This window comes from Heterocephalus glaber, unplaced genomic scaffold, assembly GCF_053883595.1.
Source record: "Heterocephalus glaber isolate CG9 unplaced genomic scaffold, H.glaber_assembly_v1.0 deba00001457, whole genome shotgun sequence".
Classification (NCBI taxonomy): domain Eukaryota; kingdom Metazoa; phylum Chordata; class Mammalia; order Rodentia; family Bathyergidae; genus Heterocephalus; species Heterocephalus glaber.
Genome location: NW_028258305.1, coordinates 35,094,888 through 35,110,861, shown reverse-complemented (window position 1 = coordinate 35,110,861; position 15,974 = coordinate 35,094,888). Strand labels below are relative to the sequence as shown.

Genomic DNA, 15,974 nt, shown 5'->3' with positions numbered 1-15,974 from the left:
AGAGCATAGCTGAGGAGGATGTGTGGGGCCTGGAACCAAATCCGGGATCCATTCACAAAACTCAGTGCACAAGGTGTGGTGGCACATGCCTGTAATCCCTGCACTCAGAGCTGAGCCAGGAGGATTGCAGTGAGTTTGAGGCCAGCCTGGGCTACATAGTGAGACCCTGTCTCAAAATAATAAAAATGCAACAAACAAACAAACAAACAAGAAACCCAATGCTCTGGTGCACCACACATCCCGAAGGGTGACCTTTCTCTAATCCTACACCTGCTTGGACATGCATCATTCATTCTCACACACCTTTGATTGTTGTCCCATTATCCCATTGTCTCATTCCTGGCCCAAAGAGTCAGGGGGATCCGTAGCCCCTCACTGCTAGTAAGAGAGCCAGAATTTTGATCTTGGTCTAATGATTTTAGTCTAGCACTCCTTTCTTTCTTCCACTGCTGAATTTTCTTCCCTGGGACTCTGCACAGTATCAGCCAATAATCTTGGAATGAGGCTGTTGTAAATGTCAGAAAAATGAAGATATGGAAACTAAATCATACGGAACCATACTTCACTGTCATAACCTTTTCAAGTTATTCACCTCTGAAGCAACTCTGGTGGGGAATTTTTAATTGACAGTAATTTAAGCCTTGGTCACAAAGTGATAAATTTTCAATTGTCATTCCACTCATATTTATAGGGAATTCTAAAAGCAACTTTAGTCATAGCTTAACTTTGAGAATCAAGACAGTACTATGGTATTACCTCAAAACTGAGGTTAAAAACTAGGATTAGAGGTCCCATTTGACCCAGCTATTTCTCTGCTGGGTATCTTCCCGAAATGATTAAAAGACTCATACCACAGTGATAATATGCTCACCCATGCTTATAGCGGCACGGTTTGTAATAGCTAAAACTTGGAATCAACCCAACAGCCCATCAACTGGAGACTGGATAAAGATTTTTTTTAATAAAATGGAGTACTACTCAGCCATAAAGAATGAGAAACTAGGGCCGGGGGTTTAGCTCAGTGGTTTCATTGCCTGCCTTGCACGTGTAAAAGGTCCTGAGTTCATCCCCGGTACCCCCCCCCCAAAAAAAGAATGAGAAACTAGACACATTTATAACTAAATGGATGCACACTGAGCCCATACTCTGAAGTGAAATAAATAGGACACCCATGTGTAAATATGGAATAGTTTCTCTGGTGTGAAAAACCTAAAATAAGGATCAAAATGTATAACTGATATTGTGAAATAGGAAGAAAAGGTCTAAACGAGCAGGGGAAATGGGAAGGGTAGGGGAAAGGAAAGAAGGGAAAAGAAAAAATATGAGAAAAGGAAAAAAATGGAAACAAAGTCTTTGTAAACAGGAAAGGGTGGAGGGGGTGAGGGAGGGCAGGGAATGGGGAAAAAATAAGAACCAAGATACTCATGTAGTGGTACCAGATCCCAATGATGAATGTAACTGTATTATATACCTAAAAATGTACCAATAAACTTAATGGAAAAAAAAAAACAGGTAAAAGTCTGAAAACACATATCCTCAGTTGTGTCAGTGTTTAAAAAAGTTCATTTCCTTATGATCTATTAATTTTTGACAACAAGGTTTAAATTTTTTGAAAGTTACAGATTGTGATTCTTTGGTGTGACAGAGGCTGTAACATGGATATTTATGGAGTAATTGTTAATTTTTTTGAATGACTTGACCTTCTGAAGCACAGTAGAAAAAGCCAAGGAATTGTTTTCATACACTGTTTTCCTGGAGTTATTGGAGAGCCAGGGCCTGGAATAGCTCTCTTTGTTTTTTTCCTTCTCTGTTTGTTTGCATATGTCTACCAGGCAGAGGCTGTGACAGGGTGAGCACCTCTGGCAATGTGGAAGTGAGGGAGGAGGAGATAAGACAGAAAGGAGGTGGTTAGGAGTGCATCTGCCCAGTCTTGGTTCTGTGACAGCCTTGGGAGCAGCAGGCACTTGGCTTGAGTGGGCAGTAACCTTTATGTCTGAAATGGAGCATGGTGACCTTTGTGACACAGAATGTTTCGTCTGGCAGACTATAGAGGTCATTTACTCCCGGTGAAGATGTCACAGTATCATCCACTGTTGAGCAACTATTGAAAATATCTTCTACTTCATGAGTTGCATGACTTGAATCCTATCTTCCTGTTGTTTGCAGCCTTTAGTCCTGCCAATGATACCTTCCTTGTGCAGCAAGCTTCATGTTGCCCAGCGTGTCTCAATGTTGCCGTGGTGTCTACACATAGTCTTATTATCTGTCCTTTCTTCATTTGTTCCACTTGCACCTCTCTAGCTGGGTCATGCATTGGCTGACTCTTAGCAGTAATATGTAAGGTTATAGTGTCCCTTAATCTGGAGTCCAAGGTTGTGCAAGTTTTTTGAGGATTTATAGCACATTGTTTGTGTGTTTGTTTTGCAGTACTGGAAATTGAACCCAAGGAGTGCTGAGCTCCAGCTCCAGCCCTTTTTATTTTATTTTATTTTTAAAATTTTTGAGACAGGGTCTTTCTGAATTGCCAAGGCTGGCTTTGAATATGTGACCCTTCTGCCTCAGCCTCCTGAGTAGCTGGGATTACAGGGTTGGAGCACGCCCAGCTCCACACATTGCTTGTGTGACACTGTAAACGTTTGTTTCTGACTTAATATAGCTAACTATTGGGCTGTAAATTTAACTCATTTTTTTCCTGGATTGCTTATGTATAAGATATGTCCTGAAACAACAGACTTTCTCTGAAAAAGCCGTGAATAACTTACATAGGAGAAATTCCATTTGTGTTTCTAACTTGTGAAAATCACCTCAATCTACACATGCAGATGTAGCTAGCCTGAGTCTGTGTCCATATGATTATGTGTCTCTGAGAACAGATTGTCCCAGGCTTGGAGAAGGACTTTCTGAATGTTAACCTCATCCTATTTTGTGTGCTCTTCCCACATAGGGCCTTTGGTGTGGGAGAGAGAAGCTCTGTGAGCTTTTTCTCTGGGTGCTTCTGACATCCAGATGAGACCTAGTAGTGCTCAGTGTCCTCTTAGGGACAGCCCTGATTATGACCCTAAAGATCTCAGGTGGCATTTCTGGCTGTACACAGAAGCCTCTTACATAAAATATTGTGCCTTTGTTGTAACCATGACTTCATCTCTCATAGCTCATTTTTACACTGTGTAGCCCCAGTTTTGAGATGAACACACACTGTCATGGTACCACCTACGCTGCCATTTATTCCATCAATTTGGATGGCTTGTGCTGCTCTTGGCTCTGGACCTGCAAAAACAAAACCGTGGCATAAAGAAGCCTGAATCATGTAATGAAAACTTTGTACCTTTTTGGAGGCTTGGTAGAGAGAAATGATTTATTTTTGCCTTACCAAATAAAACATTCTAGGAATCCAAGGTGAAAATTGGATTTTAACTGCTACTAACATTTTAAGCATATAAAATCAGCAAGTGTTGAGTGTTTTGCTTAATTAAGAGAAGAACCTAAGGAGTTTGGTACAAGAAAGATCTGTATATGATGTGGACTGGTGTCTCACATAAACCTGACGATTTATAAAGCTGGAATAAGCATGAAGCACACTTGGACAGCAGGATTGCAATCGTGGGAACCTTTGTGTTTTTATTTTGTTCCTGGTTTTATACCTGAGTCATTGTCCTCCTTCCTCCTTCCAGCTTTGATTTTTCAAGTGTAGATCTTCTGTGATGAAGCTCGAAGAGGCTAGAACTGTCTGGAGTCAGGATATCTGTTGTCATGCTGATTCTTTCTCACCCTCTCCCTCTATCTCCTTCTGTGCTCTGTGTATGTGTGCTTCTCTTTCTGACATCCTGTCTACCTCTTTGATGTGTTGCTTTGTCCAGTCTTCCTACCAAGCCTGAGCCTACTTCCCAGTGCCCCCAGCCCTGGGGCCATCCTAGGAGGCAGTTCTGACACCTGTCGCAGACAGGTGTCCCTGTGGCAGTGTGCTGGTATCTGTGCACAGCTGGCCCTGGGCTGGTGCTTATCTATCTGGGTGGTTGTGCAGGAGATGCTCTTGATTCCTCTTGAGGAAAGCATGCCACAAAACTACACATGTGCCTAAGCTTGGGTCTTACTAACTTCCACTGTCAAGATGTCCTTAACACTGACCATTACTTCAGGAAACTTCATTTGTCCTATAGAGCCATGTGCTGTGGAACCTGGTACTTTCCAGTGGGCAGATAGACCAGCCTCTTTGACAGGCAGGGCACCCACAGCTCATTTGCCTCCTATCCCTAGGGATCTGAGAGACAGGACAGATCCCACACAGAGCATCTGGAACAGGAACTTTTACCTCTAACAACAACAAGAATGGTGATGATAACTTAGCACTTACACATGTCAGGCATAATGTGCAGTATCGTCCATGCAGTGTACCCTTCGTTTTTTAAGGCTCTAATAGAAAGATCCTGTGTTATGGATAAGAAATAGTCTGAGATACTGTGCATTTGAAGTCCCACATAGTCGGAATTCATACCCCACCCTCTCTATCTCTTGAGTCACATTTTTTAGCCACTATTATGTATTCCTTTTGGAGAGCATGTAGCATCTTGCAAAGATCATCAAAAATCATAAAAACCTGAAGACATCAAAGCTGTGATGTAAGTAAAGCTCTGATAACTGAGCTGGGCCTTCTTTGGTATGAGCTTCGTTTTATGATTTGGATGTGTAGTCACTTAAAGCCTCAGTCAGATTGCTGCACCCGAGCCTTGCAGGAGGGAGATGCTGTTTTTGGAGGGTTAGAGTTATTGGTTAGGGTTAGGATTAGGCCTGCTACAGAGGTCAGATATGATTCCTACTACCTGCCTGCCTTCTTCAGGCTGCACCTGGCTGGACTTTGTGTCCCTGTGTACTGTTCTCTAGCCTGGGGCCTGAGTGCTGACTTCCACAGGCTTTTCACATAGTGGTTGCTCTCTTGAATAGACTACAGCCAGTTTGATCCTGAGGTCATTTCATCCATCCATTCATTCTTTCATTCATTCAGCATTTATTGGGTGTTTGGAAAGTGTACTACACATTAAGATGTAAGATAAGTCACAGATGCATGTAACTAAAATGCATTGCAGGGGCAGTGGGACTTGGGGAAAGAACTGTGGGGTAGAGAGGAGATAAGAATCCTTGAAACTAATGAGCTGAGGTGCTCTTTAGATCTGGGGCTCCTGGGATGAGTAGTTGTCCTGGGGCAGAAAAAAGGAGGGGACATTCCAAGGAGAGGAAAGAGCTTCTAAAAAGCCCTGGCTTTTTCTGAGCCTGAACAGTCCTTTGGTGTCCTGAAGTACGGATAGAGAGAGGTGGAGGGGGACAAGAGATTGCCTCAGGTGGGAAAGGACCCTCTACGTCATGGTAGGGGAGTAGCTAGTGTTCAGTGAAGAGCCACTGGAGATTTGTGTTCAGTTGCATGATGTTGTGAGATTCATCTTTGGAAAGATGACTATGGAAATCCTTTGGAGGCTTTTGTAGAGGTAAATCAAGGCAGAAGGACACTTAGGTGCCCTGCATTTGTGCACTACTCAAAGATGTGTGGTGTGGGCTTCTCCTGCTGAGTAGGGATGGGGATTCAGGTCGCCTCCTTGGCCACCTGGCCTTTGGATCCATTCACAGAGCAGCGTGGGTCTCCTAAGCCCTTCCTTACTCCACTGAGTTGATCTTGAGGCTCCTGCCTCTCAGCCTCATCTGACCTCTCCTGGTGAACTGGGAATCTTTCCTGGTCTTGCTTATGTTTGACAGTAGTGCTGTCGCCGTAGTTCTAAGCCTCAGTCTTCTGCCAGCTCGGGCTGGTCTGACTTGAACCTGCCGGCCCCTTTCTAGCTTGGCTGACCTCCCTGGTCAGACTGCTTGGCTCTTTGGAGCCTTTGACTGGGCCAGAGCTGACCTGGCTCAGCTGATGACCATTTCCTGTGTTGTCCTCTCCTTTCCTGTCCTGGGGGTTATAAGAAGACCAGAAGCCTCTCGTAGGTGAGACCTGTGTCATTTTCTAGTTTTACACACATCATACCCTTACAGCTCTGTTCCCTGATTATCTGCAAGAGAGATTTAAACAGACAGTTACAACTAAAATTTAAAATTTATATTGAGGGCTGTGGATATAGCTCAGTGGTATGGCACTTGCCTAGCATAGATGCAAGGCCCTGGGTTTGATCCCTAGCACTGAAAAAATGATGAGGTTTTTTTTGGGTGGGGGGAAGAAGACATTGAAAGCTCAAGTTTTATAAAGTGCTCTGAGCAGTGAACAATTTTCATAAGACTTTATAAATGCCAAGGAGCTCTTATTTGGAATTTGCTTGTTCATTTCAGTGTTGCATTGATCCTGCCCTGGTATTGTGCTTCAGTTTTATAGTTGTGTTTTTCCTCCATGATTGTGTCGATAACAAGGGAATGGTTTTATAATGTGACTGTAAGATGCAGCAGTGCTCTTGAGCAGAGCGGCCTGCATTCACTTAACCTTCCTGTTTCACACCTCATCATTGCAGTGTGGCAAAGCTCTCCCTGGCCTTTCAAAGCAAGAGGACTGCTGTGGAACTGTGGGTACCTCCTGGGGCTTTAACAAGTGCCAGAAATGCCCCAAGAAGCCAGGTGAGTAAAGTTTCATCATTCCTTTGCAGGCTAATGGGGGCGTATCTGTTTTCTTAATGATTGCTCTCTTATTGTATTTTAGAACATAGTGCTATAATATGCACTTCCAGAAACCTTCCAAGTCAAGTAAAGTTTTTCTATCAGTTCTGTTCTTTTTTTTTTTTTGTACCGGGGATCGAACTCGGGTCCTTGCGCTTGCACAGCAGGCAGCGAAATCACTGAGCTAAATCCCCAGCCCCTGTTCTTTTTTTTAATAAGCAAAATTATCAGTTGCTTTCTCCAATTGAATTACTTATGGGTGAAAAGTTCTTTTAGAAGTAATAAGCTAAAATAGGCTCCTTTGTCTTAGGAGCAGAGAAAATAAAGTACTCTTTAAAATAGTAAAGATTTAAAATGGTGCTTGAGATGCTTTCTTAAGTTATATGGAAAAATGTTTAAGTGCTTTTCAGTTTTGTTTTGGTTGAGTTCTACTGTATTTGAGTATTATTGTAGTTTTTTTCCCCTTGCATTGTTCTTCTTTGAATGGTTTTAATTTTTTATATGTGTGTGTTTGATAATAAAGTTATTTTAAAAAAATGGTAGAGAAGTGTTTCAAATGCTATGAGAAGTCAGTGCAGTTACTATTTCTTAGGTTAAGTTCCTTAAATGAAAATTTTATTAATATCCACCGTTTATTGAATATTATAGGATTAGGATTATATAGGATTTTAAATTTCATAAAAAGAAAGGCTGAAATGAGTAATGGTTGGTTGCTGATTTGTAATAAAGAACTTTGTAATTCCTGGGACACAGGACTTTCCCCCGATTTTCTTAGCACTACTTCTGTATTGTCAGTTTTCAGTGACATCAGTCTGTATCAGCACCTACGTGCTATGATTGTCTTTAAAGTGTTTTGCAGAAACTATTGATTTGAATAAATCCAGGTTTACTTTTCTAATACTCTCTTCCCAACAGTTGTCTGTATTTTCAGTTTTTGAATGTAGTGTTAACTTTGAATAACTGATTTCTAAGGAATACCTCTTAGAAAGTCAGAGGTAACTTGTTTTAAATTGAGCTTTCTTACCTTTTGTCATCATATTTGTACTAAAAGAGCAAGTGATACTTTTCTTAGTCATCTACCTTTGTCTAATACAGCTAAAGATTTTTATAATTGCTTTTTATTCTTTATGCTGCAAGGAATTTTTCAGTTGCTTCAATTGAATACTTTTTATTTTCTTAAATATCCATTGATTGGATTGATACGCAACTACCTTTTTTTTTTTAGACACGGTCTTGGTATATAGTTCAGGCCAGCCTTGAACTCACTATGTAGCCCAGGCTGGTCTCGAACTTGCAGCGATCCTCCTGTCTCAGCCTCCTGAATGTTGGGATTACAGGCATGCACCACCACACCTGGCTTCAACTGCTTTTGAAACCTCTGCTCAATCTGAAATCTGCATCTTGGAATTACCACTCTATGCTTATATACTATTTGTTCTTCCAGCATAATAAGTGATTTTAAATAGTAGCCTCTCATTTGGACTTCCATAGTTCTGAAATTTATAGTTTCTGTATTCCTAAAGCTGTCTTCATTTATTTTGTCAGTACCACTTTGGATTTCTTTTAGAAAACATATTTGTGAAAATAACCACTACAGTTTCAGAAAATTAGTGAATTCTTCATTTAGGAAAAAATTCACATAAAGATATTCAGTAGTGAAAGAATATCTCAAGTAATTTTTCTAAGCTGATTGGATATTGATTAACACTGTATATTTCCAGCAAGTAAGTTGATTGGTGATGGTCTCTCCTGATTCGAAGATCCATTTGCTTCAAATTATTTTGACTCTTTGACCAAAGGGATATCTAGGATCCATTTGAATTGATTTAGAGAGCCTGCTGTTTAGAATTAGGGTAGCCTGAATTTAACTTCCAGCTCTGCCATTTGCTATTGATTCATATGAGTCATTAAACAAAAATCTCTAGGAAAAATATTGAAAAAGCACTGCTTTCTTAAAAAAGAAAACAACTGCCTGACATTCACTTAACATATACCCGTATGCTTGCGTGTCAGAGTATTATGGAGGGTGATGTTTCTCAGTGTTAGGTCTAAAGACAGGATGGGAGAAGTTAGATTCTTTTAACTTTGGGGACTAAGTTTACATTTCCTAGGTTTTTCTCCATCTTTTCTCTTACTTTTTATTTGTTCCCTTTGTTATGTATCTTTTGCTTAGGTGCTTCTCTTTCCTCTGCTTTCTAAACCCAAAGTAGTAGAAAGTGACATTCCTTAGGGGTAAAGGAATTTAAACCATTCCCTCCCCCCGATTTTAATGCTTAACTTCCATTCCTGACCTTTTGTCATTTTTATCTAGAATTGCATTTACCTAAGGATGAATTAACTGCTTTATGTGGTTTTATTAGCACTATATTTTAATCTTGATAATGACTTCAGTTATTAATAATAAATAATTAGATAATGAAAGTACAGAATTGCTGTTACTGTTAACTAAATGTTGATGAAAGTACATTCATATATTGGCCCATTTAATGTATAAAACAGAGGAGAATGACCGTGTTTCAGAAAGGGCAGTGTGGGTTACAAACAAACTGTTAACATCTTGACATTTATTCTGTCTGTGACATCTTAAATGGCTCACCCCAAGAAACACACACATGGTCATATTCTTCCTGTGTCATTTAAAAACAAAACAAGGGCCGGGATTTAGCTCAGTGGTTTTGCCACCTGCTGCACAAGCCCAAGGACCCGAGTTCGATCTCTGGTACCAAAAAAATAAACAAACAAACAACAACAAAACCCTTTTCTTTCCTACTCTGCAAAGCATGTTCATTTTGGAAGAGAGTAGACCCTCCTTAGCTTTATGTGCTGTGGTTTTCTCTTCCATGCCTTTTTATTTCATTTTACTTTTTTATTCATAGTAATTCAAACTTGTTTTCAGGTGGTTTTTATTTAATGTCTGAAATTTTTAATTGGCCACGTACGAAAGACCTTTCCTGCTGATCATTTGTTGCTGTGAAAACTTGATTTTAAATGTGCACATGATTTCATGAACAAGTCTGTAATCTTTTAGAGATGTGCTTAGTGTGAACAAGTCACTTGTCCTTTAAACAGTTTTAGAAGAAAATTAACATGGAATCCTAAGCTGGGGAGGGAGGGCTTTTAGAGATCATCTGGTCTGGCTCTCTGCCTCGAAGTAGACAACTGCTGAGACTTCTAAAACAAGCTATTATCTCTTTTATCTTGGGAGAATTCACAGACAAGAGATCCCACAGCCTTTGTAGGCAACCTGCTTCAGTATCTTCATTGTATGTGACAAGACAACATGAGCCCAAAGGGCCGGATGGGGTGACTCCCACATGCCAACTTCTCCCCTCTGCAACGCATCATTCCCAGAAGCAGATGAGGGAGAAGTCGATCCCTGATTTCTATTTTCAGAAAATATTCAGAAATATTTAATCACTAAATGGGAGAAAATGTAAAATCTTATGATTTAGTTAATGTAATAATGATTTACTGGCAACTTACTAGGCTGCTGTCCATTGCTAAATATGAAGTATATTAAAAAACAAGCGTAATGTGAAAGAAATTATGGAGTTCCACATTGCTCTTGGTGTCTTAGAAATGAGTAAGTGCAGTGATACCTTAAATGTCTTTGGTTACCGCATCTAGCGGTATAGAATTACAACAATTTAAACGAGACATGTAACAAAGAATTATTTCTTCTCTTACAGCTTATCATGGATATAATCAAATGATAGAATGCCTGCAAGGTTATAAGAGGGTTAACAACACCTTTTGTCAAGGTAAGGTTAATTGATTCCATTGGTATGGACTCAACAGTTGTTTTATCTTTCTAGAAACTTGAGTTGTTTTGCCATGTGTTGCTCCTGAGCCCAGCATGTGAAGGTCACACAGAGAACTGCCTCTGTCTCACTCCAGTTAGCTAAAGGAGTGTTGATGTTAAATGCATGGTTGTTGGATTGCTTTCCTACAGTTGAAACTTGATGAAACCCTTTAACCTTCTGTTAACCTGTGATAAAATCTGCAAGTGTTAGGGTAATGTGGAGAGTGCCCTGAAGTTGCTGTGCTGTTGCTTCGTATTGGTGCAGAGGTGCGAGCACACCCCTGTGGCTAGCAGGGTGCTGCTTTCCTGGCACATGATTGGGCAACAGAATTCCCTTTGCTCTTTCATCAAAGTATTTCTGGCCAACTGGAAGTGTTTAGATACTGAATGTCAGAGTGAACACACTTTCCCCAGGTAACAGGAAAGCTATAAAATTAAATATGAAATGTCCTGAGTACTTTTGCAAATTTATTTTGAATACCACAGTAGAACTGCACAAACAGGGGAAGCCCCAGAATTTGTCTGATCTTGTGTCTGTACTTTATAAAGAGGAAACTAAAGCCCAGAGAGGTTAAATCACTTCCATGTGGTTGCATTGAGCTGAGTTTGTAACTTGGGCCTACCAATGCCTAGGTTAGTATCCATATTACCAGATTTTATTTTAGTTACTTTGTGGAATATATAGTTAATTAATGCTCCTAATTTTTCTTCCCATGTTTAGGCTAAAGGTGTTATTAGTAATTTGGGTGTTTGTGCAAGAACACAGCCCATGTCTTCTGACTTGTGGTCTGGGGCCTATCAGCTTGTGCTGATAGAAGTAGATGAAAGTTACATTAGGGTGTAGTTTAGCCTGTTACTAAAATGGTCTGTGTCACTAGAACACCCATTATGGAAATCAGTATGGAGAGTTCTCAAAAAACTAAAGATAGCAATTTCATTAGACTCAGATATTTCTCTTTAGATATCTTCCTGAAATAGTTAAAGACATCATATTACAGTGATACATGCATACCCTTGTTTATAGTGGCACAATTCATAATAGCTAAATCTTGGAAGCAAACCATATGTCCATAAACAGATGAATGGATTAAAAATGTGGTATTTACACACAATGGAATACTATCCTGCCATAAAGACAGATAAACCTGAGTCATTTGTAGGATAGGGGATGTATCTTGAGATAATAATGTTAAGTGAAATCAGACATAAAGCTTCAATATTGCATGGTTTCTTTTATATAAATATAAATAAAGAGCAAAAGAAAAGATACATAATAGGAAAAATGGAGCTAGATCTTTTGCAAAAGGGAAGGGAGCCAAGAGATGGAGGGAGGAGGGGGAGAGGGGAGGGAAAGGGGATGGAAAAAAAGAATTAAGATGTTTTATATATATGTATCCACTCTCCACAAGGAGTATAATCATTATGAACTGCAAACATGTAATAAAAATAAAAATTGAAAAATAAAATAGTCAAAGGAATGTCTTAGTTACCTGAGAATTTTCTTGAGCAAACTGTTGATTCCATAGTCCATCAGTGTGACTTTTATGATATATAGAGTCTTTGCTGACTTAAAGAAGTGACACAAGTATACTGTGTCTCAGAGGCACAGGGTTTTGCCTATAAATGTGAGAAGCCCCATCATACGTGAAAGGAGAGAGTTAACTCATTAGCTCATGGAGAGGGGACTCATGACACTTTTTGAGAAACATCTGCAAACCTTAGTAACAAGGTGGTAATGGATTAATCTACATTGCTCAGAATCACCTGAATTTAAGAAATCACTGAATGAAGTTAAATGGATAGATGAACCAATGGGTAGGTTAAATTAATGAACAGATGGCCTCAATGTTAATGTTAGATTTATATAAAAACCTGTATAAGAAGTCTTAGCACATTTCTAAGATACATTAGTAGAGGTGCAATGACCAGGACAGTGGAAATTCCAACCTTGTCCTCTATGCCATCAGATGGCATTTGAGGTTTGGGTGTTCAGTGTTGTTATTATTTCTTGTTTAATAAGGTCAGTAAAGCTTGTGGGGGACTTGGAGACACATGCACTTAGCCTGGAGAAGTACCAACCAAAAATAAGTGTAATGGCTGCCTCTGAGACACAGCTTTGTAAGCATGCCTTTACATGTAGTAGCTGTCCTACAAAATAAGACTTTTTATGAGCTTTTTCAAAAGCCAGAGTCAGTAAGGTAAAGTTATGTGGTGGCACGTTTACAAGAACTACAAGAGACCTCTTCTGTAGAATCAAGTTCCCCACCCCTGTAATGAAAAGTACTGAGCTTCCTGCCCACAGAGATGGTCTGACAGGCTTCACAGCTCTTGGCAGGGGCGCTGTCTTGTGTTTCTATCCTGTGCAGAACAGAGGGTAGAAGACCCCATGGGTGCATTCCAGTTCTATCTTGCTGTCCTTACACTGTGTGCCAGAGGCTGTGCATAAGAAAGAAATGACAGCTGTCACACAAGTTTTAGCTTCTGAATGCCTGCTTTCCGGAAGTGTCCCCTAGGCTTATGTATCTCTCTTTGCTCCATTAGACTGCAGGATTCAGGAGTGTTCTTATTCATCCTTCACTGTTCTACTCCTGCCTGGTTAATCTTGAGGCGCTTGTGTCAGGTGCTCTTGAATTCTCTCACTGTCAAAGGGTAGAGAATATGCATGTGTTCTTTTGCTAGGTTGTGTTTCTGTTTCTATGTATTTGTTTACCATTTGTTACTCTTTGTAGCTCTCTGAAGACAAAAAATCTGTTCTTTCTCTTAAAATGAGCATGGTAATGCATGCTATAATCCCAGCACTCTGCATGTCAGGCAAGAGGATGGCATGTTTGAGCCTCGCCTGAGCTACATAAGGCCATCCTGGACTACATAGTGAGACCCTGTCTTTTTTGCAGTACTGGGGTTTGAACTCAGAGCCCTGTGCATGCTGGGCCAGCACTGTACTGCTGAGCTGCCTTTCCAGCTCAAACCTATCTCAAAAAAAAAAAAAAAATTTTTTTTTAAATCAAAGAAAGGAAAAGAAAACACCCTGCTCTTTATTAGTGCTTTGTGGTGTTATTTGTTCCTTGTATATTTGGAGTAATTCACTGAAGACGGCATTTGGTCCTGAAGTTTTCTTTGTGGAAAGTGTCTTAATTATGGATTAAATTTCTTTAATATTACAGTATTATTCAGATTTTCCATTACCTCTCTGTGTCAGCTGTGATAATTATTTTTTGCATTAGAAAACATTCACCTAAAATTTTAGATTAATTCAGATGAAGTTTGTTGTTATATGCTCTTGCTATCTTTATAGTTTCCCCAGTGTATGTAATGGTCCCTCTCCCCTATAGTTACGATAGTGGTTCTTTTCTTCCTCTTACTTGCTTTCCCTCCCTTCCTCCCTCCTCTCTCTCTTTCTTTTTTCCTATGCTTGCCAGTAGTTTATCAATTTTAACAGTTTTTCAAAGAGTGCACTGTTATCTGTTGAAAACATTATCTATTTCCCTACTTTCTGCTCTTTGTTTCATTTTTATTTTTATCTACTTTCTTTTCAGTTTGCTGCTGTTTTCTCATTTCTTCAGGTACTTATCTTGGATTGTTGGTATTAGCCTTTCTTCCTTTTTAATGCATGAGTTTAAGACTTTAATGATCAGTCTAGGTTCTAACCTTAATTATATCCTTCAATTTAGTGTCATTTTTATCATCTTTAAATTCACTTATTTTAAAATTCGGGTTTCTTTTTTGACACAAGTTATGTATTGCTGAATATCTAAATATTTGTGAAAATTTTCTTTTTTTGTCAGTTGTTAAGCAGGAGTGTTAAAATCTATTCTGATTGTAGATTTTTTTTCCTTTTATACCTGGAAAACTTTAATCTCTGTTTTTATGTTGACAGTGTGTCTCTTGTAGACCACATACACATGAGAGTTGCTTTTTTTTTCCTTTTACATTCTGATATTTAAGCCTCTTAATTGGAGGGTTTATTATGTTAAAAATCTAGTGTGATCATTGGTATGGTTGGATTCAGTCTACTTCAAACTTTTTGGTTGTTCTTCTGTTTCTCCTTCATGCTGTCTTTTGGATAGTTTGAACATTTTTTTTAGAATTCCATTTTATTGGTTGGCTTTTTAAAAAAAATAATATCTTTTTGGATTATTTTAAGTAATTTTTCTAGGAATTGTAATATACATCTTTTAACATTTCACAGCTTACTTAGAGTTAACATAGTACCATTCACAAAAGTACCAAAACTTTGCTACCAAACAGGTCTTCATCTTGGTCTGGGTTTAGGGCTTAAACTTCTGCTCCTGTGAGAGTCTTCCAGACAGTGTTAGGATCTCTTCCTGCTTTGTGTTGAGATCATTTGTTTATATTGAGTATTAGCATTTGTTTCCATCTCTCTTTTCTTGATAGGCTATGACCTCTCAAAGGTCAAGGATCCAGCCTTACATTTGTGAACTCGGAGACCATAACTCATAATAGCTTTTAAAAAATTGATGTGAATTAAGAAATAGTTTATTTCTTATTGATGAGTGGCTTACTAAAACTTTAATTGGCTGAGTACCAGTGACCTACAGATAAAACCAAGACGTTTTTAGTGATTCATGACAAATTGGGTACCTAAGCACAGAGTCCATTGATTTATAAAGTGGTAAATAAGGAACTGATTATCTTGACCATTAACTTAATTTGATTTCAGTAACTAAGTTTATTATATGGCAGATACGTCACATAATAAACACTTTGGGACAGTTTTCTCTCCATTAGTCCTTTTTGAAGTAGATATTATTGTCACCATTTTGCAGCTGGAGAAACTGAAACCTGGAGAAGTGAAGCAATTTATGCAGCATATAGTGTAGTGTGAAGTGGTAGAAGATGTGGGAATCAAACCCAGGTAGACCGAGCCAGAACTTCCACTCTCAGCCATCTGATTATATTGCCGGGAAAAGGCCCTACCCCTTATTGCTCACTATGTATTTGTTCATAGCTTATGTGCTTCCTTTAATCTTCAGAACGATCATATGAGATATGGGCATTATTAATCCCAGTTAGAAACTGAGACACAGAGCACAAGACTTTCCCACAGTCATACAGGCAATAAGAAGCCCAAACAGGATTATCCTCTGACCAGCTATGTTTTTATGTACAGCATGGCAGCTTTCACCAAATGCACACATGCGCATATTATACATATGTAGGCATGTGTGTATATGTATATAGAATATGTGTTTATATGTGTGTATATATACATAAACATAAAGTGTATATGTCTATGTCTATGTGTGTATATGTATGTAGAATATACGTGTATACGTGCATACATGTATGTATACATAAATACAAAATGTATGTATATCTATGTCTATGTGTGGGTGTATGTATGTTTTAAAGTATTGCTACTGAAAATACTGGATGATTAGAACACAAGATATACCATCTGTTGTGAGAGCTAGTATAAGTCCAATCAATTATTATTGATTTTAATTTAAAAAATAATACTTGTAGCTGATTCAAGGTTCATAACAACAGTTCACATTTATAAACATGTCAGTGTAGAAGTTAA

At 39.0% G+C, this 15,974-nt stretch overlaps 1 protein-coding gene across 15 annotated transcripts in view; it reads left to right on the top strand.

The window, feature by feature from the left end:
* Ltbp1 (latent transforming growth factor beta binding protein 1) overlaps nt 1-15,974 on the top strand; it is a 435,679-nt gene that overhangs the window by 281,792 nt on the left and 137,913 nt on the right. For all 15 annotated transcript variants that reach the window (XM_087216162.1, XM_087216160.1, XM_087216159.1 and 12 more), the window contains 2 exons: nt 6,486-6,588; nt 10,317-10,388. In XM_087216162.1, the coding sequence (XP_087072288.1) occupies nt 6,486-6,588; nt 10,317-10,388 (175 nt within the window). The remainder of the gene's footprint in view (nt 1-6,485; nt 6,589-10,316; nt 10,389-15,974) is intronic.